This window comes from Cucurbita moschata, unplaced genomic scaffold (assembly GCF_002738365.1).
Source record: "Cucurbita moschata cultivar Rifu unplaced genomic scaffold, Cmos_1.0 Cmo_Scf00024, whole genome shotgun sequence".
Classification (NCBI taxonomy): domain Eukaryota; kingdom Viridiplantae; phylum Streptophyta; class Magnoliopsida; order Cucurbitales; family Cucurbitaceae; genus Cucurbita; species Cucurbita moschata.
The window spans coordinates 3197726-3222491 of NW_019268540.1; the positions used below are offsets into that span (position 1 = coordinate 3197726).

Genomic DNA, 24766 nt, shown 5'->3' on the forward strand with positions numbered 1-24766 from the left:
AAATACAAAAGAAAAAAAAAACAAATATTAAAAATACTATAGTTTAATAGAATAATAATAATTAAAAAAAAACACAACATTTAGTAAATCAAATCGTATTTAAAAAAAAATTATTTGATTTTAGAAAAATACCCTAATTCAAATAAACTTCTAAACTTATGAGATTAGATTTCTTATAGAACAATACTTTACCTTAATTTAAATTATATTTTAAATGGTACAAATTTAACGTTATAAAAATTATAAAATCAAATAATTCTTCGAATAAAAATACTTTACATGAATTTAAATTATATATTAAATCCTACAAATTGAATGTTACAAAAATTATAAAATAAAATAATTTTTCGAATAAAAGAAGATAAAATTATAAAATTAGACTCTATTATTCGAGAAAAAAAATTAAAATTTAATTTTTATAATTTTAAAAGTTAGGTTCATAATTTGATAAATTATTATAAATAATACTTATAGTTTAATCAAAATCTAATTTCAAGTAATATTTAAAAAATATATTTCATAGGTTAAAGTGAAATGGTTGAAAATGTCCACATAGAGGCAGTAGGGAAGGTGGGTGGCTTTTGAAAATTCGAGTTGAGGGGAGGGGTATTTTGGTAAAACGAAGAACAATTGACCTAATTTAATTGAAAAAGTAGGGCAGTTTGACAAAATTAAAAATGGGGTCTTTCAAACAGGACGAAAATTTTAGTTGCCCCGCCCTTCATCTTCGCCTCTCAAAAACTCTCTCATCATCAGTGTCCTAATTTTTTATAAAATTTTCAATTTTTATATATATATTTTGGATGGGATTAAAATTTTAGAGGGAGAGAGAAAGAGAGATCCCGAACGCACAATCAAAAAATTCAAAATCTCTAAATCTCTCGCAAATATGGCATTTCACGTAGCTTGTCCAATTACATGGTATACACACTTCCCCCTTCTTTTGCTCTAATTTTTTTTTCATTCATTCTTCTAATCCTCATTTTACTTCTCTTTTTCTCTCGCTTTCTTTTGGGTTTTATTGGGGTTTTATTGGGTTTTATTCGGTTGTTCTCTCTTCCGTTGCTGTTTTCCCTTTCTTTCTCTCAACGACCCATCTCCTTTTTGTTTTTCGCTTTGAAACCTCACATGGGTTTGGTGTATTTGCGTTGTTTAGTCGAAGAATTTGCTTCTGTCCGCTTGGATTTGCTCCGGAGTTGCAGAATGGTAGGGCTAAGAATGAGTTTCTTGATGGGGTTCATAAGGTGGAGGATTTTCTCAAGGATCCTTGGGGAATTAGGGTTAATAAAGATGGAAAGGGAACGACGGTTCAAGTGTGGGTTCCCAAGGTTGCGCCGCCTTCCCCACCAGTGCTGCAGCCTGTTGGGGTTGTCGGTGAGGCGTTTTCTGGAGCTGATGGTGTTGATGAGATGACGGCGGCGATGTCGGCTCAAACGAAGCGTATTGCGCTTCAGCGTAAGGCGGCTGCTGCTATGATTGCTGCTGAGGACTACGCCAGACGGTTTGAGTCTGGGAGTTTAGTGGTGAGGATTTGTGATTTGTATCGTTTTCTTTATGATGTTGAAGATTTTGGCTGGTTGAGTATGTTTTTGTTGTGACAATTATCGTTGAGTATGCAGTTTTTGTTTGTTCTTTGTTGTTCTGATGCTCAATTTAGCTCATAAGCTAGCATGTGGGGCAATATAACCCTTTTGACTGGCAATAAGAACTGGCTGCTCAAGCATCTTAGGTTATTAGAGGCACTACTATTGGAACTTTTATGGGCGAAGTTCATTGATAACTCATTTTTTCTTAACCTTTGGGATACTTGGACATGTTTTTGGACATATGAGGTGTTCTCTCCTTGTTACTATCCACAGATTTGTATTTGGCTTTAGTGAGAAATTTAGTGAAAATACGAAAAAATGTACGTAACGAGGAACGCAGCTGATGGTAGAGAGTATACATTTAGTTTGGTTTTACTAGATCAGTGAATGACCTTTACTATGGAGGGGTACCTTTTGCGTTTTTTCATAAATTTCGCCGAATGCACATTTATAAGGATAGGTTTTTGAAGTGCCCTGTAAGCTGCGGTCGTAATCATGTTTTTCTCCCTTCAAACAGGATGCCTCCGGTAATCTCGTGGAGGAAGAGCAGGGGCAATCCAACATCAATGTAATGTGTAGGATATGTTTTTTTGGTGAAAATGAATCGAGTGAGAGAGCAAGGAAGATGCTTTCGTGCAAAAGTTGTGGCAAAAAATACCATCGCAGCTGCTTGAAATCCTGGGCTCAACATAGGGGTAAGGCTACTTCGTCATAGGACTGTTCCGAGACCCGAATTTTTTTATAAATTTGTTATGGGTTTGTCTGCAGATCTATTTCATTGGAGTTCATGGACCTGCCCTTCCTGCAGAGCATGCGAGGTAACAAGCTACTTGCAACATTCCTGTATTTTTTTCCCTTCGTCGGTTTCACTAATCTATTAGAGATATGTCTATGCAAAGTGGCACGTTCTTATTTAGTAGCCTGATAGCCTCTTTAACTTCTAGTCGTGAGCATTTTAATTGGGTTTAAATTACAAAATCGAAGGGGTGGTACTTCAAGCTATAACATTTCACAATACTTGGTGCATCTGAAATCATCGACCGAACGGATTTTCTTCATTTCATGTTTGAATCCGATAATTCACATGATCAGGATTGAATGCAGATAATAGTCCATTAAACGAATTAGTGAATGTTATAGTAAAACAAATGGCTGGGAGAGTAATCTTCTAGTTACTTAAAAATGATAGAATATTTCTCAAGCATTCTCCTCGATACTGAATGAATCTCAACTGTTAAAATTTTGGCATTTAACTCGAGACATCTAATCGAGATGCGTAATATTGCTCCTTAGTAATTGAAGAGATAAGAGCACATTGTCATTTGATTTAAATAAACTTTGCTTTATGAATATTTTCTTAGGTATGCAGAAGAACTGGTGATCCTAATAAATTTATGTTCTGCAAAAGGTGCGACGGTGCGTACCATTGTTACTGTCAGCATCCTCCTCACAAGGTAGGGGCCGCTTTCCCGTTCTTGAGTTGTATATCTCAATCAAGTAACCTGCTTATTTCTGATGCACATGATTGAATATTGTAGAATGTAAGTTCTGGACCTTATTTGTGTCCAAAGCATACGAGGTGCCATAGCTGTGAGTCTAATGTTCCAGGAAATGGCCAAAGTGTGAGGTTTGCACTTCCTTCTCTTGGATGGTCTTGCTGATATTTCTTATTTTTTGTTTCAACATTTACATCTCGATTCTGTTGGTTTCTAAGTTTTTTCTTATCGAAAGGTTCTACATACGTTCACCTCATTGTCTGTTACTCTTAATTTTTATTTAAAATAAAAAACGCAATTTTATGTGGTGTAAGTGAACTACTTTTGTACGGTCTGTTATTCTCTTATATGCACTTCGCTGTTAATAATTCAACTAAACTCGAGTTATCCGGCTAACCTGCTGCGATAGACGATTAAGCTTTTCCGTTCAGTTTATCAATCTCAATTTCAGTTTGAATGTTGCAAGATATTTACTACCAATGATGCTTTTTTTAAATTTTGTCTTTTAATTAAGTCGTGTCGACTAATTAACAACATTCGAAGTTTGCGTAAGGTGGTCTAGACCCCTACGATTATATATAGAAGGCAGTTAATTAGTAATATTCTTCATAGTAACATGCATATGCATCGCTATGAGTTTATTTCCACCGGCATCAGGAAGGAACCTGTTTCTTTTGAGTTTTCATAAGTTGAACTGTTGAAATGCAGGTGGTTTCTGGGATATACATTTTGTGATGCATGTGGCAGATTATTTGTAAAGGGGAACTATTGCCCTGTGTGTTTGAAGGTAATATAATTTTCAAACACGATATTTTAGGATCTTAAGTAGAAGTTTGGAAAGTTCAGTTTCTGTGGTTAAATGTATTGACCACTGATAGGCTGTCGCCTTCTTGGTCGACTCCGATTACTCTCTGTAAACTTGCGTGTTCTTCATTTTAGGTTTATAGAGACTCGGAATCGACTCCGATGGTTTGCTGTGACACTTGCCAGCGCTGGGTACATTGCCAATGTGATAGTATCAGGTTCTTCCCTGCCTTTGTTCCTTACTTTTTGCACTTCTTTCCTTTTACTGTCCATGCTCATTGTTTGCCGCTAATTATCAGACACCACGTTTCCGACTTTTTGGAATTAAATGATCTATATTTGCTATTGGGAGTCCATTCTTCTATCTGATAACCGAGTTCCACGTCTGGCATCAGTGTTTCTTACAAGTAATAACCACTCAAACTTGAAAGTAAATAATCGAAAGCTTAAATGTTCGTAATGGTGGTAGCTGTGCAGGTTCGCACTGCTGTTGCTTTCCTTTGACACCACCGCGATAGTCATACAGATGGTGTCACTGGTTGGTAGTCTAGAATTGTTCCCTTGATGTTATCATTCGATTTGTCTTTAGCTGTAGACGAGCAGTAACATCGTCTGTCGTTTCCTTACGAAATTATTACAGCATGTTACCGAGTTAACTTTACCGAGTTCCTGTTTCCATGTGTTTTTTGTGCACGCGTTAACGATGAAATCGCTGTTCTCCATTTTCTAAATCTTTTTCTGTTATCGTTGCTAGGAAAAAAAATGTGATATCGATCTACACTTGCTAAGTTTAGTTCTTTTGATTTTTACAGTGATGAAAAATATTTACAGTTTCAAATGGACGGGAATCTACAGTACAAATGCACCGCATGTCGTGGAGAATGTTATCAGGTTTTCTTCACACCGCGAATCCGTTCCCCCTATTGTAGACGCTTACGGGAGATAGATGGTTTAGATTTATATTGTTCTTGAGCCCGAAAACTTTATTTTGTAGGTTAAGAATCTGGATGATGCTGTTCAAGAGATTTGGAGAAGAAAGGATGACGCCGATCGTGATCTAATTGTTAATTTGAGGGCTGCTGCTGGATTACCCATTCAAGAAGAAATATTTTCGATTTCACCTTATTCCGACGACGAAGAAAATGGTCCTTCTGTTATTAAGAACGAGTTTGGACGTTCAATAAAGCTGTCTCTGAAAGGGTTAGGGGACAACAAAGTGCCCAAGAAGAGTAAAGATTATGGGAAAAAATCGTCGAATAAGAAGTATTCAAAAGAAAAAGTTACTCAGATTCCCGTAGCCGATCAGTCTGAACTAGAAGGGCATAACGATGTTCAACAATACGGATCTGGCGAAGGTAACGACAAAAATGGTGGTTTGCAACCCCAAAATAATAAAGGCACATATTCATCTCCTGTTGCTGGTAGTCTTGGCCACCATGAAGGAATGTGCTCTATTAATCAACCAGGGGTGTTGAAACACAAGTTTGTGGACGAGGTGATGGTAAGTGACGAAGAAAGGACTTCAAAAGTTGTTCAAATCAAGGCCAACAAGACTCCTGGTTCGGAAACTGGAGAAGATGCAGGAAAACACGCCAGTAAGTCGAAGACAACGAAAGGAAAGAAGCTAGTAATAAATCTAGGTGCCCGGAAAATTAACGTAGCTAATTCCCCAAAGTCGGATGCTTCGAGCTGCCAACGAGAGCAAGATTTGGTTACCTCAAATGGTATGGTTTCTGGAAAGACTTGATAAGCTCACAGTGGTGTATTTACCTTAAATATGATGAAATGTTGGATCGAAATTGTATTGTAGGATTTAATTTGGAGTTCTCTTCTACGTGCAGGAGACAAAGTCGATAACTCGAGCCAATCAACAGGACCGAAGGCGGTTGAAACGGAGAAGAGCCTTCCTAGCTATGGGAAAGTTAGATTTGGATCTTCCGACACGAATTCTGCATTTGGCAGGACAAATACTGCCAGTGGATCTGAAGTTGGTACTCCAGATGGCCCTCGGGTATTTTCTCGTAAAAGAAACGTGGAAGGAAGCACACCTACAGTTGGTTCTCTCAGCGACGTTTCCACGGTAAGAGAAGAGAAGGTAGCTTCAGGAAAGCAACATGAAAGTGGATCCCATATATGCAATGATGGACATGATGATAGCTCTCAGACACCTCTACCACAGTCTTTGCCCAGAGACTCGAAACCTTTGTTGAAGTTCAAATTTAAGAAACCGACCCTCGAAAATCAAGCTTCTTCTCACGAGGAAGAAAGAAGTCTTGTCAAAGGCCAGCGGTCGAAAAGGAAAAGACCATCGCCCTTAATGGAGAAAATATACTTCAATGAAGTCGAAGACATGGCACGGTCTCGTCAAGATAATTTGTTGGATGAGATCATGGATGCTAATTGGATTCTCAAAAAATTGGGTAAAGATGCAATTGGAAAGAGGGTTGAAGTCCAACACCCATCAGACAAGTCATGGTAAGTGTTCTTTTCCTCTCTATCTACTAAACCCAGAAAGGGTATTAGTTTATACACTTCTAGCTATCTAAAGGGATCTGTTGGCATTGGCTAATGATATTACCATTTTAAATGATCAAGAAGTCATTTTCTTAGGATGATTCTATGAACATAACGTTGTTAAAGAACATTTTCTCTTTGATTTTTGTACAATATGAACTCCAAATCTCCAATTTCTGTTTTTGTTATGATGTTCAGGCAGAAAGGAGTGGTTTCAGACATGATCGATGGCACATCGACATTATCAGTCGAGGTCACCCTCGACGACAACAGAGTAAAAACGTTGGAACTTGGGAAGCAAGGGATTCGGCTCGTTCCTCTTAAGCAAAAGAGATCGAAATCATGAAGGCGGGGAATTAGCTAATATCATGTGGGATTTTCTTCTCCATTGTATATGCAGTGTATATGGAGATATGATTCTTTGGAGGATTTGAAGGAGGAAGCAAACAGTGGCTTTCTGGTTGCTTGGTGTGGAAAGCTGATCTCTATCTAACTCAACCAGATCCTGTAATCCCTTGAAGAACAAGAACTGGGTAGCTCACTTCTCTTGTAGTTCTATTAAGCTCTCTGCCATTTTGATAAATTTATAAAGTTTTAATTCTTCTAGGATAATACCATTGTCATAGAATAGGGAATGGACAGTCGGCCTAAATGGCCATTCGGGCTGTATTGGGTAGAACTCTTGTTCAATGAAAGTATGAGATTTTTTTTAATTTACTTTTATTTTTGTTGGGTTGATGAATGTCTGCTTCTAAATCTTTTAACCCATATTTGTTAACCCATATTTGAACTATTCGATCAAGGTAACCGGTTCAAGCCCACCGAGCGGAGCGGATATTGTCTTCTTTAGGCTTTCTCTCAAGGTTTTTAAAACACATTTGCTATTAAGGTTTTGGACATGGCCTTAACATACCACCCTTTCAAGAACGCAAAAGCCTATGGAAAAACTTCATCATGGCTTTCTTTTAGAATCGGTGGAAAGAAAGACATCAGAGAATATTTGCAGAAACGACATAGACCTACACAAAACTTTTCGACAATGTTGTTTACCAAGCTATATCTTGGTGTACACTGTCTAATATTTTTACTTCCTATAGTTATACCTCCCTCATTGCAAATTGGGAAGGTCTTCTGTGAACATCATGGATTATACACCCCTCTTGTAAATTTCACTCATCAATGAAATTGTCTCTTAAAAAAACAAAAAGAAAAAAAAAAATCTGCTAAGTTGAGTTTTCACACCCTTATAAAGAATAAACGAGCTTCCTCTCAAAGTTTTAAAACACGTCGGCTAGGGAGAGGTTTCCACACCCTTACAAAGAACAAAGAATGCTTTGTTTTGTTCTCCAACCAATGTGTGATCTCACATTCAACGTCCAACAGATACATTGAACAAAACACACGTTTCTTTATCTTTTTTTTATTGGCAAACACAAGTTTTGCCGGTCTAGAACTTTGCTCAACAATCCCATCTCCCAGAAGTGAACATTATCCTATATTATGCATTTGTTTGTACAACCAACAAATAATCAAGTTACAAAATTTAACATGCTTTATACGACTAACTACCTTCTTAAAGCGAAAAAGAAAATTTTGAAACTACTTCACTGATTATACTGGCGGCGGTGGCAAGTCTAGTAGGAGCCAGAATCCAACACAGTCCTCTGAATCCAAGTCGTCTTGTATGGCAAGAAAATGCAAGCCTCCACAAGCCTTTTTTGCTGCTTCCCAAGCTTCAGCCTCAGCAGTTGTCACTGGATTTTTTTTATAAGTAGCATAGACATATCGAGTCGAGATCCCAACGGATAGAATCAAACAAGCACGAGAGGTATCGGCTTCAACTGAATATACTTCCATTCCATTCATCCAAGCTGTGGAATGATACAAAAAGAGATCAAATGGCAGATTGTTTATACTCATCATACTGCGAGTATTGTTTGGGGAACATGTATGAAACAGAGAGTTCAATTTCTTACATTACAAAATCTTCATGATGGACGATATGATTGTAAAGAAATATTTTATACTACGATGATAGGTGTATAAAAATTTCGGGAAGAAAAATCTAATCGACTCGGAAAATTGAAATTAGAATGATTAACGAATTTGTTGTGAATCATTTGTTTATATATGTTCCGAATCACCAAAGCTCAACTGGTTTTAAAGTGGTGGTATACCTGCCAATGGTTGAGCTCGTGAAGATGCAACAGACAACCCTGGGATCATTGTATTGTCATCAATTTCGATCCCCAGTAAATCCAGATCAAGACTGGAGCCAAACATAAAACTTGCATTTAAGTTTGAGACCTCCTCTTGAACAGCTGAGAATCAATGGAGGATCAAATTATTATTGGAGAAACTATAAGAACAATAGGCAACATCCTGTAGTAAAGCAGCAACTCTTCAGCCATGTTTAGAGTCAACACAAAATAAAGAAGAAAAGCTATTGGTTTACCTGAAAAGGGCAATTGAACAAATGCCCACCTCTCCCCGAAAAGATTGTCTGGGAGTTCCATTGGAAATGGATTATCTAATGCAAGGAGGGGCTTGGACCCTTTCTGAAAACCTGGATGACGCGTGTAGACAGTCTCGTATCGTTCTTCCAGCCATAAAAGCAGGGAAAGACACTGATAGAGCAATGGAAAATCTTGAGCTCAGAGAGTTTAATCCATAATCTAAATCCAATCTACTTCACCAAGAAACTGAAGTGAATATAACACCTATAAATTCATATACCCTTTTACTTGGAATGGGCTTTACGCCAAGCTCGGTACATGCTTTTGTAATAATTGTCTGCATCTGTGACCTATAATCCCATCAAAATTTCTATCATATGAAGACAGAGACACCATTCTCGAATAAATTGCTACTCAATCATAGGTTTTTTTGACACAAATTCAGACACATTTTGAAGTTGAAATGCATGAACACAAGATTCATCCAAATGAGCTTAATCAATCAGAACATGTACCTGAAGAAGCGGATTTTCTCTGGTAATGGCACCCCCAACTCTTCAGTAATCGAAGAAATCGCATCTCTCAGAGTAATGCTATTAATAACATTGTTAGGAAAATACTTCGTGTACTGAAGCGAGAGCGAATTATCACACGCTACAAGCTCCCACACCTTCTTCCCTCTGATATCCAAAATAGGTCTCGAGCAGAAATCCAGCTCCCACTCCGTAATACTCTCAGGATCTGTCTCCGAATCCAAATAGGCCAACTCCAAAGTCGGATCATCCTCATCCTCGTCCACCGCCACCTCCACCTCTTCCGGCACCGAAATCGAGCTTTCCGATACAGAATTCGATCGAAAACGACGTAGTAGTTGTTGATTGATACGGAAATCGGCTGAGAATCTTTTCGGGGTTTTAATCGACTGTGAAAATGGTAACGATCTAGGTTTCGGTTTGCAAAGGTGAAGCCCCCCTGGGGTTCTTATTCTAGTGGGGTTGAAGCTTAAGGTCGCCATGGAAGTGGAGCTCTCTCAGTAAGATAAGCTTTGTAAGAGAGAGAGAAGCCAGTTTTGTTCGTTTTTTTTCCGCCACAAAATATCGTTACTGAAAATCTGCGCCGTTTTGGGCCATCCCAATTCTCCACCTTCAAAAGGCCCATTTTATTATCTTCCTTTTTTTTTAAAAAAAAAAATTTAAGCATAATTTAATTAGTCAGAGTATTAATAAATTTAATAAATGAGTTCGCTTTGGAATTACAAACTCAAATCTGAATTCTTCACTCTCTTTCTGCTAGCTATCTGAGATTCTCCGTTCAACACAATCGGGAAACCTGCCGCCATGGATTCACAGAACGACGTCGACGTTGGTTGCAGTCCTTCATGGAGCTCCGTCACGAATTGGTTGGTCGCTGGTGGCTGTTTGGACAGTACAGTTGCTTATGAATCCTTCTATTATCCGACTAACGAGGAGGAGACGCTCGATTCCGGCCCGAAGTTGCCTCTTGTTCTGCGCCGTCCTTCACTCGAGTCTGGTCCATGCGAGATCACTCGTGAGTTCTGAACTACTCGTTTTCTTCTCATTGTTTCGTTTGATATTTTGTTGGAGTGTTGTGGAGATCAGATGAAATTTTCCCTAACATAGGCTCTCAGAATGATACAATGGATTTTGCATCAAGAAATTGTAGGTTTTCCGATTCATTTATGCGTTTGTTGTTTCATCTTCTGATTTTTAGCTAGAAAATGACGATCGATGGATAATCTTAGGGCTGTAAGATTAAGTAGAGAATCGGTGACTATAAGTCAGGATTTAGCTCTCTGATTTGATTTGGTTAACAAAGACGGGAATAGTGACTATACGTTACTGCAATTTCTGCCTACTGGAGGTTGGGTGAATTTAACAATTTCTTGTTTCTCGAGTCACTGTTCAACTCGAGCAACTTTAAACATGGAATATTTAACGGGGATATGCTATTGCATTGTTAGTCCTTTTCCAGTTTGTTGTTTCCCCATCTTTGAAGTAAAAATTGAGTTGGCTACATTGCGTTAAGCATTTCAGACTTTCAGTGATGCTTCTTGAAAGGTTTAACAGTAACTAAAGATCATGGTTTGCAGTTCATTTTGCGGAAAAGCACGAGGTCCAGCAGGTTTATGTTAGAAGCACCGCTCGAGTCTATGAAATATATTACGCTACCAATTCTGAGGATGAAAATGAATATTTATGTACTGTTCGTTGTGGTGCTGCATTGAGAGATGAAGAAGTGCTACACACTACTGATATTGAAGTTGTATCTGCTCTTAAAAATGGGTCTAATGGAGATGTGGCCGAATCGAATTCACAACGTGGCAGTAATTCGAACACAAATGAAGATGATTGGGTTGATGTTAAAGCGCTTGATGGCCCGGCTGTTAATCATGAAAACAGTTCTTCTACATCCAAGTTTGGTGCAGACTTGGTGAGGATTTTAAGCAGATATGTTACATTGGAAATCTTTATTGCAATTCTCTTTGTAGTCTGGGATTTTACCTTCCATTTTATCATGAAATCTGCTTCCTATTAAAAAAAAAACATGGATCTCACCAGTATTTTATTGAGAAAAAAAAACTCATTCTATCCTTTCCTGTTTATTTGGATTCTCATGATACTATGGTGTTCTCTACTTAAGGTTTCCAATCTTGGATTAGTCTCTAGTGACAATAGTTGACCTTGTAATATTTCCCCCTGATTAATAACTATTTCATGGTGGTTGAATTGAATTATTTTATTTGAGGATAGCCAGTAGACTGGAAAAAGTTTTATCTTGTCATCTGCATCGGTCCAAGTCTACCACTAGCCGATATTGTCCTCATTGGACTTTCCTTTCGGGTTTTCCTTCAAAGTTTTTAAAATGTGTCTGCTAGGGAGAGGTTTCCACATGCTTGTAAAGAATGTTTTGTACTCTTCTCCAACCGATGTGGGATCTCACAATCCACTCTCCTTTGTGGCCCAGTGTCCTCGCTGGTACACCGCCCCGTATCCACCCTCCTTCGGGGTTTATCGTCCTAGCTGGCACACCACCTGGTGTCTAGCTCTGATACCATTTGTAACAGTCCAGCCCACCGCTAGTAGATATTGTCCTCTTTGGGTTTTCCCTTCCGGGCTTCCCTTCAAGGTTTTTAGAACGCGTCTACTAGAGAGATGTTTCCACACTCTTATAAAGAATGTTTTGTCCTCCTTCCCAACTGATGTGGGATCTCACGTCATCTATCAATGAAAAGCTGTTTCTCGCTAAAAGAAAGTGTACATGACCGAAGTGTTCATTAAAGAATGTGCCATTGGCTCCTAGATTTGGAAAGTCGCCTAAATCTTGGAAGGGAAGCTACCATTGGACTTGAAATGTCAGTGCTTGGTGATATTTTGAGAACGTTTCTTTTTAGTTGATGGACTGACTTTAGTCCTGAACAGTGACTAATTAACTCCTGAAGAGGAAGTGAGCTAATTGTGTTCCTGGATGATTTCTGCTTAGGAAGAAAGTTAGAATATCTAAACTTTTGCCTTGATGGAAGCAGTCTTCTATGGAAGGAAGATTCACACCGCATCTTTTTATAGCGACCGAAAATTTTGAATGCCTGAATGGTGATCTAGCGTTTAATCATGTCGTCTGAATAATTCTGTTTTTACTAATATTTTCCTGATGGATGGATTTTCTTCCCCCAGGGCTTTTATGAGGCTACAGCTGAAATAACGGATGCACAACCTTGCACGTCTCTTACAATCCGTCTTCTTTCACTTCAGAATAAAAGTACTGTATATGTTGATGAAGTCTATGTGTTTGCCAATCCCGTTGATTCAGAAGAAGAGGGTCCAGTGGAGAACTCAGGTCAAAATTCTCATAGTTCTTTGATGTCCATGCTTGTCCCAACCCTTCTGCAGTTATCTAAAACCACTGGCAGTAGTAAGAACAGGGACGGGCGCACTTCTAATGCAGAGGGAATACTTGCATTGCCCAAGGTTGAGCCAAAAGCTCCCCATCCAATCAATAGTGTAGCTGAAATTCAGAAGGAAGGAAAATCTTGTGCAACTGTCGACGATGAAGTGATATTGCAAGAAGAAAATGAGTCCAACAGACCTGTACGTAAGCCCGAGGTGCCTGTACAAGTTCCTGTTAAAGAGAGGATGCGTGATGAACCGCTTAGTTGTATTGAAAGCATTTTGGGGCAGCTTGTTTCTCGAATGGACCGAATAGAGAATTGCTTTTTGAGGTTTGAAGAAAATATGCTAAGGCCCATCAACAGCATTGAAGGCAGGCTGAAGCAGGTTGAGCAGCAACTTGAAGTTTTAACTAAGGAGTCTCATGGTTCAGAATGGCCATCTTGCTACAGAATGTCTGCTCCGAGCTTTTCTGCTAACGAATCGGTTTCTAACTCGTTCTATAACAGTGGGAACGATCATCCCAGTTGTGGACCAATTGAACCGGATCAAAAGGAACTTCAATCAGGTGCATCACCTGTTGCACTTAATATGCCCAATTCAGAGTGTTCTTCACTGTTGTGTCCTAGTCTTGTGGTAACTGCTCCTGAGTTCTCAAACGGTGAGGATGATGATCAGGAGTGTGTTATGGTAACTGCTTCCGAGTTTTCAAACGGAAATGATGATGGCCAAGGGAATCCAGTCCAGGAAGTTGTAGTCGATTCGCCAAAGAGTAAACCGAAGCCATCCATTGATGATGTATTGGCATCTGCTCTAGCTCAGTTCGCATTATCATCATCTTTATCAGGTGATATGTCTGAAAGTGAATTAGATCCTTTAAGCTGTTCCCAAGAAACTGATAACACACAATGCACACCAAATTCTTCTTCAGCCAATGGCGGGAACTTGAGCCCTTCCAGGCATGACCATACTTCCAAAATTGACGAGGGAGATGGCGACGACGTTCTCAACAATCCAGAATGTAAGCATCAGAGTACCGACGGCGATGTTGGAGTTGCTTCAGCTAAACAAAGCATGAACCAAATGGAGGAACTTGAAAATGTGCAAGCTATTAATGAAACAGGTGAAGATTACATTCCAGAGAGGAGTAACCTTAATGAAAACGAACCTGATAGTATTGATGTCGATGCCGATGCCATTGTTGATGCTGATCCCATGGAGGTTACAAAAGAAGTTCGTAACATAGACATTATCCACGATGTTCTCGGATTTTCCCACGACACATCTGTTGTGAATTTCGAGATTCCAATCCTGGACGTACGCTTCACCACTGTAGGAGATTCGACTTCCAACGATACCCTGAAAGAGCTTCTCGGGGACATGGCGGAATCAAGCTATGGAGGAGCATCTCGTCCCAAGGAAAGTGATGATGGTACTCCTGTTGGCGAGCAATATGACCTCATTTTGGTTGAGGAAGAGGTCCAGGAGAATGCTGCCACAAGAAACTGCCCCATATCGGTTGATATGAACTACTATACCATTATGAGCGAGCCGCTGGTTACTGATGGCGAAAATTTGCAGGATTACTGCAACAATAATACAGCCATCTCGAGTCTTATATGACTAATTTCTGATATAGTTCTTATGGTGAATGTGGATATGTATTTGTATATAAATCTTTTTTAGGCAACAAATAATCTTAGTTTATTTTGGTTTTTGTCTTTAAATTTTCAAAAATTTCTAACGTCATCGTTAATTTTTTTTTTATAAAAATATATCGAAATTATCTTACTGCATTAAAAAAGGATTTTTGGTCATTTAATTTTTACTTGGATAGAGATTCGAACGTTCTAATAATTTTACATTTTGAATATATTAATATTTAAAAATAATATTTTAATTCAGGTAGTTTAAATTTTATGTTATTTTAGTCTATTTTTTAATCTTTTACACTTTTAGTAAATAAAAAAAATTATTTACCATTTGTTGAATTTTACAAAAAAAAAAAAAAAAAATATTAATTTTACACATTTTTAATGAACTATAATTATTATTTAAAATTAGATTAATTTTAAGATTTTCTGAAAAGAAAAAGTAAAAAGGAAAATAAAACTCAAACTAAAATCTTATTTTAATCAAGAAAAAAATGATCGAAGCCGCGAAAAACACAAAGCCGAAGAAACTTTCGACGGTGAACTGACTGAAGAATTGAAATGCCGATTTCCTGCGGAAGCTAGGCAGCATCTCCAAGCTTTCTCGTCGCGATTTGCAGGAAAAGATTGAAACCCCGAATTCTTCTGATTTCCATCTGAAGAAGGAAGACGGAAATGGAAGCCGCGGTGGTCGACCCTGGTTCCAAGCTTATGAAGGCCGGGCCTGCCATACCGGATCAGGCTCCCTCTATGGTATTTTTCTTCTATTACTCTTTTTTTTTTTCTTCTTTTCTTTCTATCTGCTTAGGATTGTATTCCACCGCTGTGAATAGTTATGCAAGTTACCCACTTCAGTTGTAGACGATTCTCGAGAAATGTTATGATTCCTGCTGGTTTTCGATCAAATTAACAGGTTATTTCCCCGAGAAACGTCTTTTAAAGGGGGTTTTCTCTAAAAGACTAGCGGAATGGTGAGGGAAGGTCGTTTTGAACATAGAATTTCACACTATTAGTCATTGTGTGGAAATGATTTGCTCAACTTGGAAAATGGTTTTTAGTTGGGGATTGTTTTCTTAATTGTCTTAAATTTATCTCCCCATGATTCAGGTAATTCCTACCCACATGAAACGTATGCCTGAGGATGAATCGGTAAATAATAATTCACAATTTGAGGACGTGACTGTTGATCCAGTTGTTCGGGGGTTTATTAAGGATTGGGATGCTATGGAGGATTTATTGCACCATGTTTTATATACTGGACTTGGATGGGAAATTGGCAATGAAGGACAGATATTGTTTACGGATCCACTTTCTACCCCCAAGGTCAGTCTCAGTTAATCTCCTTGTTTATTCTTCATGAACAAATGAATGATACTCATTTCACCGGGAATCGATGGCTTCTGCTTTCTTCCGGTCCTATACACTGAAAATTGTTGTATGGTGTCTTATTCCTAGTAGTTGCATTATTTTTCTTATTTATTGTTTATTTTTACATTTTCTAGTGATTTGAATAAGCTATTTTTCTAAAGGTAATGTCCGATGTGAGAGGGTAACCTTTATAGTTCTATCATGATTTTGTTGTGCATTCATTGTGTATTCATATCCTCCAATGGCTTCTGTTTTCGTGTGAGGTAAACCATCATTTTCTAGGCTTATGATTGATCTACCATATAGGCCAACAATAGACAATTGCTCCCCCTTGAACATAGCTTACAACTTTCATTGTACCATATTCTTCAAGTGCAACTTTTCTCAAAATTTTGAAGGTAAATGAACTGTAATTCCATTTTAAAAATTCTTATGGTTCTGGCAGATCCAACTACCACTACTAGGAAGTGTCATTTAGCAAGAGTATGTTAGGTTCCTAGTTTCAAACAATCTGTAATCACACAAAAAGAAACACAAAAACTAGGAGTAATGGAAACCGACCCTGTACTATTGATAATTCTTCAATGGAAAGAGTGTTATTTTCGACAGATTGTATTGTTATATGAACAAGGGAAAAACATAGAATCTTCACCCATACCTTTCCAGCTATTAGAGAGAAAGTTGGCAACCTCTCCTCATACTCAAAAATCTACCCAAAAGCACAACCCCCAAAACCTCTACAAAACCCTTTCACAACTGGACCATACCACAAAAGCATGATCCCAAACGGTCCCACCACAACTAGTCACTGCATCCCTTACCTCCTTCGATACATGTGAACAATCGGAGGTCTCATAGAGTACTTATCCACCTTTGAACCATCTTTGTGTGGTTGGTGAAGAAAGGGCATCAATTGATAGTAAAATACTTGCTGGTCCCTGGGGTTATCCTGTACAAAGAAAGATATACATGTAAGCATACCATTCATATGTCTTCTTCTCTTCAAGGAAAATGAGAGGCATTCTGTTTTCCAGGCTATCAGAGAACAGTTGGTGCAATTGATGTTTGAGACATTCAATATCTCAGGGTTTTATGCATCTGAACAAGCTGTATTGTCACTTTATGCAGTAGGGCGTATCTCAGGATGCACTGTTGATATTGGTCATGGGAAAATAGGTACAGAAACCCTATCTCAACAGACCTTTGCTGTGGATGTTCAAAATTTAATTTTCATGATGAATAAAGGAAGGTATTAATTTGTTTCTTGGATAGAAGATTATAAAGATAGAGATCATGCATTATTATTTTTTAAATTATAACTAATGAAAATTACCTAGTTTGATTTGGTTCAGTTGTTTTGTATCCATGCAACTAGAAATTCAATGATGTACCTGTTACTCTAATTGCTACATGTTATTTAAACAGGGTATGACCTGTGAGAATGTTCAAATTAAAAACTGAAAGGCAGTGGTCATTTTACCTCGAGTATAACAATGAACGGGGTATGAAGTGGCCTTGTGATTAAATCTTTAGCCTTGCAGCAGTTCCCGGTTAATGTAGCCACTGTACTGGCTCATCTTCTTGGGCTTGTTTCGTTCCTTATTATTTCCTCAGCAAGACCCAAAATTTCGTAAAAGGCACCCTTATGAATTGTTAAGCATCAGTTATCAAGATTCTTCTACGTGGTTTAAAATTATCATCTCTTAAATTTTTCTATTACCATTTCAAGCTCTCAATGCAAGAAACATAATTCTTGTCTATATTGCCTTTTGACTTCATGACCAGATATTGCACCAATAATGGAAGGAGCTGTTCATCACATTGCATCACGAAGACTTGAAATCGGAGGCATCGACTTGACAAGGTTACTTGCACAAGAACTTGGAAAATCTCACCCAACGGCGAATATCTACACAGCTGATGTTGAGAAAATAAAAGAATTGTATGCTTGTTGTGCTGAAGATGAGTTGGCTTATTCAAAAATTGGTGGTTCATGCCAGCTTGAGACACACACCCTTCCAGATGGGCAGGTTTGCTTTTGAATTTATTTCTTTCTTAACTATTGTCGTTTTACTTGACCCAAGTATGTGTTTATGCATGTGCTTACAGTATCTGGTTGTTGAGCTGATTTTAGTTTGGGTAGGAAAGTTGGTATCCAAGAGAGTTGGAAGATGTAGTTGGTTTAGAATTTTCATGACTGATGAATCGTGGCCTTTTATGACTATTGGAAAGCAAAAGAGGGGGCAGTATGTTACAACTGAATATCAATATGTGCATGCTGAGCTGTGTTGCAAGTCCCAACATCCTATAAAGAAAAACTCTTCAAAAAATTCTATGCAGGCTTAGTCTTATTGGGCGTGTGTATGCTGAGCTGTGTTGCATTTCACAACTTCTTGTGAAGACAAATGAAGTAAAATTTCTAATTAGCCCTTTGCTTATCAGGCCATGATAGTGGAATACCTAGAGAGTTGCTCAGACTAATCTATGCAAACAGTGATATTTCTGTTTTAATCTAGGCCATAAAAGTTACATTTATGGATTATGGTAATTATAGCGTTAAGCCCATTTTAACCTGAATATTTCAGATTTACATGGCACGGTTCCAATCTCAAGTCATCAAATTGAAACTCACAAGTACCATGTGATTTCTAATAAGGTAGACCTAATAATTAAATATGGCTCACTGCTTGAATAAGAATTAGGAACATGAGGCAAGTGACTCTAGCAAAAATTTATAGAAGAATCGGGTCATACCACATGCATTTTGAGTCATTTTCTTTCTTTTCGCTCCTACTGTTGCTTTAATCACTCTGATTGCTACCTAAGAAGCACAAATATGGAAACGAGACATAGATGTGACATGATAGGAACACAATGACATGTCATTTAAAAAATAGAACACAAATACGACAAGAACACACACATTTTTTTAAAAAATCTAATCATTTGAAGGAAATTCAAATTTAATTAGTTTATGCATTTATATGCTTAAAAAACGAGTTTGACATATTTCATTCTCAATATATATGGTTTATATTTAGTACATTGAACAAGTGTTTGATACTCAACTAATGTTGGACTCATATTCATTTTGTACAACTAGTGTCAAACACATTTTTATTGTGCTAACATATGCCTAATATGTGTCAAACAAGTGTTCGATTTGGTGTTGAACATGAACACATTAACCTAACTAAATTTATATTTTGCCGCATTACCTTTTACTGTCACTACTCATGCCTTGCTTGAAGGCCTATGAATACTTCTTTGGTGGAAGCTTTCAAAGTGCTTGGCCTTTTTTTAATGAAAAAATGTAGGAGTGCGGATTTGAACCTTTGAACTCGAGAGAAGGAAGTTGGGTCCTTATTGCTTTTTTTTAAAAAATATAGATGAAGAATGTTTGGATTTTATAGTAACCAGACATTTGAAATAAGTACATAGATGATTCTGAAACACTTAATCAACTGCTTAAACCTGTTGCTTTCATGATCTTGCCCACCTGTTGTCTGGTTTTAAACTCCACTGAATAGTCCAAACCTTTATCTGACATGTAGTTTATTCTCATGTCTTTGGAATTGCTTTCTAGACTTCTAGTTTCCTCTATTAGTTGCATTGCAAACTTTCCTCAACTGGATTAAATATTCTGATACAATGCCACTACAAATGTATACACATTACACCCATGGCAGGAACCCGTTAGTTGAATTTTTCTTTATGCAGTTTCTTTTCAGTTTCCATATTGTAAAGTGTCTTCCACTTTCATTTCTATTTTTAGTTATTTCCCCTGTTTTAGGAGGATCAGGATGATCCTCCATGGTCGGGTCATGGCTCCATTGAAGTTACAATGGTCCTAAGGATCCCACTTTCATTTTTATTTTTAGTTATTTCCTTCGTTGTAGGAGGACAATTCTCCATATTCTCCATGATTGAGTTATGGTTCCATTGATGTAGCAATGGTTATTATACAACTGGTATGAATAATTATAAACATTAATGAAGAGGTACTTAAATTTTCAATTTAGTTTTGAGTACCTCTTAGTTAAAGTACTCAAGACTAAATTGAAAATCTTCAGTACCATCTTCATTGATGTTTATGACTATTTATACAAGTTGTATAATAACCATTGCTACATTAATGGAACCATGACTCAACCACGGAAGATCGTCCTCCTAAAACAAAGGAAACTAAAAATAGAAATGAAAGTCGAGTCCTTAACCATTGCTACATCAATGGAATCATGACTCAATTATGGAGGATCATCCCCTAAAACAAGGGAATAACTAAACCATTGCTACATCAATGGAATCATGACTCAATTATGGAGGATCATCCCCTAAAACAAGGGAATAACTAAACCATTGCTACATCAATGGAATCGTGACTCGATCATGGAGGTTCATCCCCTAAAACAAAAGAAATAACTAAAAATAGAAATGAAGGTGGAGGACTCCTCTTTACCATATGGAAAAAAAGAACTGCATAAAGAAAAATGCAACTAATGGGTTCCATATGTGAGTGCTTCCTTTTGCCATGAGTGTAACGTGTGGTAGTGACATTGTATCATATTCAAACTATAATATCTATAAGTTGGCCCTCTGTATAATGTTTGGTCATTGATTTTAGGTAATAACAATTGGAAAAGAGAGATATACTGTTGGTGAGGCATTATTCCAACCACAAATTTTGGGTTTGGACTCACATGGAATTGTCGAGCAGCTTGTTCGGACTATTTCAACCGTTTCATCTGATAACCACCGACAACTACTGGAAAATACTGTTATATGTGGAGGCACTTCTTCAATGACCGGTAATGGTTGCCATTGGTTTTGTCTCCCTTTTCTAGGGGGTCATTTTTACTTCTTCAGGCCTCTTAAATATTAAATAAAAACTATATTCAGGACTTTTGATTAGTATACTTCGAAGCTAATTGGCCCTTCCTTTTCAAGAGGCTTTTTAAGTGTAGAGCTTTCTATGCCAACATTGGGAACTGATTGGCATACCACCTACTGATGGGTGGTGTCAAAACTACGCTTGATGACAGTTGATCTGTAGATGCCATGGTGTACCTGCTAATACTTTCTGAAATGGAGCAGTGATGATGTGCATTAGCATTAAAAAAAAAAAAAAAAAACAACTGAATGAAGCTAATGAAATTGAGGATGTAGATTTTTTTTTCCCCCCTTGAGCTGCTGATATTTTTATTATGTTTACAATTTACCATTACTTTGAAAGGGCACGCAACTCTGTTCATGCTATGTGTTTGATTTTTTTGATTCTTGAAGAAAGCTATTTCTGTATATCATTATACAGTTGGTAATTTGTTACATTTGCAGGCTTTGAAGAAAGATTTCAGAAAGAAGCAGGTCTCTGTTCATCTGCTGTTCGTCCTGCTCTTGTGAAGGTAATATAATCCTTACAAAACATAAGGAACTGATTTTGAGATTGTTTCACTCAACAATCTGAATTTTTGTTTGTTGTCTTTGCTGTAAGGAACTCGACATGTTTGCTTGGATTGATGAGGGGATAATATCCTTTTCTTTTTGTAGGCTCCAGAATACATGCCAGAGAATTTATCCTTGTATTCAGCATGGATTGGAGGCGCTATACTTGCCAAGGTTGTCTTCCCCCAAAATCAGCATATAACTAAGGCAGACTATGATGAAAATGGGCCTTCAATCGTTCATCGGAAATGCTTCTAATGACGCTCTCTAATACAAATCTTTCAGTATTTGTTTCTCTTCCTACTTTTAGAATATTACATGGATGTATAGTGGTAGGAAACTAGTTGTGCGCTATGAGGTTTGATAGTTGTACAAGTATGGATCTGTATTTAGTCTAAATGTTAAGTCATCACACCCATTAGTTATATGACATAATAGGATAATAGAATTGAATCCTATCAATGTAAGTCATCTTTAACAATGTCATGCTAGGGATTGGATTTTGGATCCTTCACTTAGAACTCAAGTGAATTAATATTGAAGAATTAAGACCACATGGTTTTGACTTTTGATCATTTGTTTTGTCAACTCGGCTCAATGTTTCATTTTGAACAAGCAGCGTTATCGAAGATGTGGAGACTTCTTCAGCGGTTGACAACAGCTGGTGGATATAAGATATGTATCCTATCGATTTTGTAACATCCAAGTAATTTTAATTGTTTTATATATCTTTTTCAGTATAGTATTTGTATGCTGTAATCGAAAAATCTGATTGTTAAGAGTACAATTATTCAGATCAAATTGCTTATGAGATGAGTAATTTTCTCTAGTAAACTAGCTTTCCTTCCTGTGGTCGTACCTAGCCAAGGCCTTGTCAAAGTATTCTTGCCCACTATAGGAATATTCTCTCTCTTTCTCCTTTGTAATTGTTACAAAGGAGTTAATCAATTCTAAAACATTTAATACGAAAAGCAGAGATAATTATTGCGTGGGAGGTTGGGTTTAGAAATTTCCTTCAAGAACTGATAGTGAACAAACTCTCATTACATTCTTCAGCCTGCATTTATAATAAATTCTGGAACATAATGTGTTTTTGACAGCACTAACGAGAAGGAAAAGATTTTCTGATAAAAATATTAATGGAAAGAAATTGAGGAGAAGAGAAGAGAAGAGAAGAGAACAGAAAAGAAGCCACTAGGAAACAAATGGGTCACTCTGCAGGGAGGGTCCCAGCTCAGTGAATAAAGACCCAAAATCCAAAATACTGCTATCCACACATCACAATGTAATAATGAACTTTGCTGCACCATTGGTACAATGGTCAAGTTGGAGGGTCTCTTCTCCTTGCATCCCTACCCTCCAAAATGTCTTCTTCTCTTTCATTGCCTTTTGGACACCTATTTTGTACCATTAACCATGTATGGCTTGTTTTCCCTTGCCTATTTTAAGTTAGTCAATGGCCTGATGAGAGAGAAAAATCTTACTATTCCATCGATTCTTAGTGGAATTTAATACAGGTCATCTTTAAGGATTTACAAATAATTGATCAAGATTGAGGATCTTGAGAGAGAGATAGAGAGATCTGGTCTATCTTTTGGTAATCTCCTTGATCAAATTTGAGCACACAACCGCAGATATTTATAGAAATGGCATGCTCGATGGTGATTGAGATCTAAGATCTCATGGATTGCCCACTTTGAGTAGACTCTGATAATTGGTCCACTTCCCATCTTTGTCTGGGTGCAACCTTGTCATGGACAGCCACATACTCCTGCAAAACATAGCCAAAATACAATGAGTAATCCTTTCTTTTCGTGCCTTTTAGGACAAAAATCTGTTTCCCACCAATAATTCAGCAACTTCTAATAGAGCACCTTCTCCCCTTCCTACCTCCATTGTCTGTATTAGTTCCTCTGCTGTGTTTGCTATTACCACTATTTTCCTGGCTGCATTGTCTATGAAACCTTCCTCTACTCCTTTGTCGAATAAGGCAAGCAAGCTGTCGTAGTACCCATCTACATTTAGCAATCCTACCTGATAACACATTTTTCAAAACCAATAAAAGGGCAAGATAACAATAAACCACTCCAATCACATCTCTGTTTCTTGTTTTTTTGTTATTAGTTGTTCTCAAGAACACTGTTGGAATTGTGAATGAACCAAGGAAGTAAAGAATGAAGATCTGAAAAACCATCTTTGTCGTATTCTTTACTCTTTTTTCCAGAAAGTTGTCAATAAAAATCCATATCTTACTGGCTTGTCATGAATTCCTAGCTGAGCCCAAGTTATCATCTCTAGCAATTCTTCCATGGTTCCATAGCCACCTAGTTCAACGGATTTTGAGTTTCTGCCAGTTAAGTAAATGAAACAAACCATTTTCATGACAAATACACACACAATCTATATTTGTTATAATAACCTGGAAGAGCTACAAATGCATCAGCATGTTTTGCCATTTCTGACTTCCTTTGGTGCATATCTGCTACTGTCTTCACTTCTCCGGCAGTCTCTCCTGATATCTACAAGTGGGGTTTCATTAATTTAACAAAGAAAAAGAAAACAGCTTACATTCCAAAAGACCAAGGAAGGAAACTTGCAGAAAAGGTACCTCATGAATCTGAAGTGCCTTGGGAATCACTCTGTACATCATGAATGAAACAACAAAATTAGCAACATGGTAAACAGAAATGTAAATTCGTATAAAAACATACCCAAGTACATGGCAGCCTCCAGAGAACACAGTTTGAGAGATCAAACCCATTAGGCCCACACTTCCTCCCCCATAAACCAAGTCTATTTTTCTCTGAACCTGATACAACCAAGAAAAGATTTGGACTTTCAACTTTTGTGGGAAAACATTACATACAACTTGAAGAAGAACGAGAAGAGCAAAAAATATAAGAATAAATACTTGTAATTACAGTATAGTTCATTGATTGATGTAGAAATTACCAGTATTTTACCAAGCTCAATGGTGGCTTCAGCATATGTAGACTTGTATCCAGCTTTGCTGCCACAGAACACACACACCCTTTTGAATCTTCCCAATTTCTGTTCACTTGTCGAAGATAAATCTGTTCCCTCCATTCTTCACACACACACACACACACACACACAGAGTTGAGAGGAATTAGGAGACAACAACCTTTGATTTTGTGAGTTACCTATTTCTTTCTGTCAGACAAAATCTCTTGTCTGCTTTAACGAGATCTCTATCTTCTCATCCTTTTATAGTCTCGACACCAACAAGACGCGACCCACTCTTTGAATTCTTGTGGAATTCATGGCAATAAACTTGAACCCATTCTCTTTCCTTTTCTGTTCATCTGTCTCTGACTAACACTTGGCTTTTATCATTTTGTTGTCCTGCATCCCTTCCTCTCTTAGTACATGATGGGTCTCAACTTAATCATCTACTCTCTAACCTTAGCTTTATATATAGCTCTGTGGAATCGTCAGAGCTTTTGCATTTATTTTCACAAAGGAAAGTATCAAACCAATGATAATCATATATAGAGATTAAAGTCAAGGGAGAATCATTCA

General features: G+C 37.5%; 5 protein-coding genes across 10 annotated transcripts; 3 read left to right on the top strand and 2 right to left on the bottom strand.

The window, feature by feature from the left end:
• The first annotated feature begins 724 nt into the window (after positions 1-724).
• LOC111461058 lies at positions 725-7121 on the top strand. Its single transcript, XM_023104493.1, has 12 exons — positions 725-921; positions 1157-1523; positions 2104-2281; positions 2355-2404; positions 2948-3040; positions 3125-3213; positions 3791-3869; positions 4022-4104; positions 4699-4777; positions 4881-5610; positions 5728-6361; positions 6599-7121. The coding sequence occupies exons 1-12, from the start codon at positions 890-892 to the stop codon at positions 6744-6746; spliced, it is 2562 nt and encodes an 853-aa protein (XP_022960261.1). The 5' UTR covers positions 725-889; the 3' UTR covers positions 6747-7121.
• Positions 7122-7859: 738 nt separating this feature from the next.
• Positions 7860-9957, bottom strand: LOC111460742 (protein TAB2 homolog, chloroplastic). Its single transcript, XM_023104001.1, has 5 exons — positions 9372-9957; positions 9137-9206; positions 8856-9027; positions 8578-8721; positions 7860-8271 (listed from the first exon to the last, which is right to left on the bottom strand). The coding sequence occupies exons 1-5, from the start codon at positions 9869-9871 to the stop codon at positions 8012-8014; spliced, it is 1146 nt and encodes a 381-aa protein (XP_022959769.1). The 5' UTR covers positions 9872-9957; the 3' UTR covers positions 7860-8011.
• Positions 9958-10066: 109 nt separating this feature from the next.
• LOC111460741 lies at positions 10067-14475 on the top strand. 3 transcript variants are annotated; one of them, XM_023103999.1, is made up of 4 exons: positions 10067-10404; positions 10967-11307; positions 12549-13608; positions 13693-14475. In XM_023103999.1, exons 1-4 carry the CDS (start codon positions 10194-10196, stop codon positions 14382-14384), a joined length of 2304 nt encoding a protein of 767 aa, XP_022959767.1. In that variant the 5' UTR covers positions 10067-10193; the 3' UTR covers positions 14385-14475. The 3 variants fall into 3 exon arrangements, with proteins under 3 accessions (XP_022959767.1, XP_022959766.1, XP_022959768.1); XM_023103998.1 differs by having other exon boundaries at positions 12549-14475; XM_023104000.1 differs by having other exon boundaries at positions 10301-10404; positions 10953-11307; positions 12549-14475.
• Positions 14476-14908: 433 nt separating this feature from the next.
• On the top strand, positions 14909-21798 carry LOC111460744 (actin-related protein 7-like). The gene is made up of 7 exons (XM_023104002.1): positions 14909-15166; positions 15521-15736; positions 16816-16957; positions 17567-17811; positions 20406-20589; positions 21116-21183; positions 21329-21798. Exons 1-7 carry the CDS (start codon positions 15089-15091, stop codon positions 21479-21481), a joined length of 1086 nt encoding a protein of 361 aa, XP_022959770.1. The 5' UTR covers positions 14909-15088; the 3' UTR covers positions 21482-21798.
• An 888-nt stretch (positions 21799-22686) lies between these two features.
• Positions 22687-24701, bottom strand: LOC111460745 (probable cytokinin riboside 5'-monophosphate phosphoribohydrolase LOGL10). Of its 4 annotated transcripts, none has more exons than XM_023104004.1 (7): positions 24176-24692; positions 23935-24032; positions 23832-23862; positions 23643-23742; positions 23477-23547; positions 23084-23257; positions 22687-22994 (listed from the first exon to the last, which is right to left on the bottom strand). In XM_023104004.1, the coding sequence occupies exons 1-7, from the start codon at positions 24308-24310 to the stop codon at positions 22896-22898; spliced, it is 708 nt and encodes a 235-aa protein (XP_022959772.1). In that variant the 5' UTR covers positions 24311-24692; the 3' UTR covers positions 22687-22895. The 4 variants fall into 4 exon arrangements, with proteins under 4 accessions (XP_022959772.1, XP_022959771.1, XP_022959774.1 ...); XM_023104003.1 differs by having other exon boundaries at positions 23069-23257; XM_023104006.1 differs by having other exon boundaries at positions 23114-23257; positions 24176-24655.
• Positions 24702-24766: the final 65 nt, after the last annotated feature.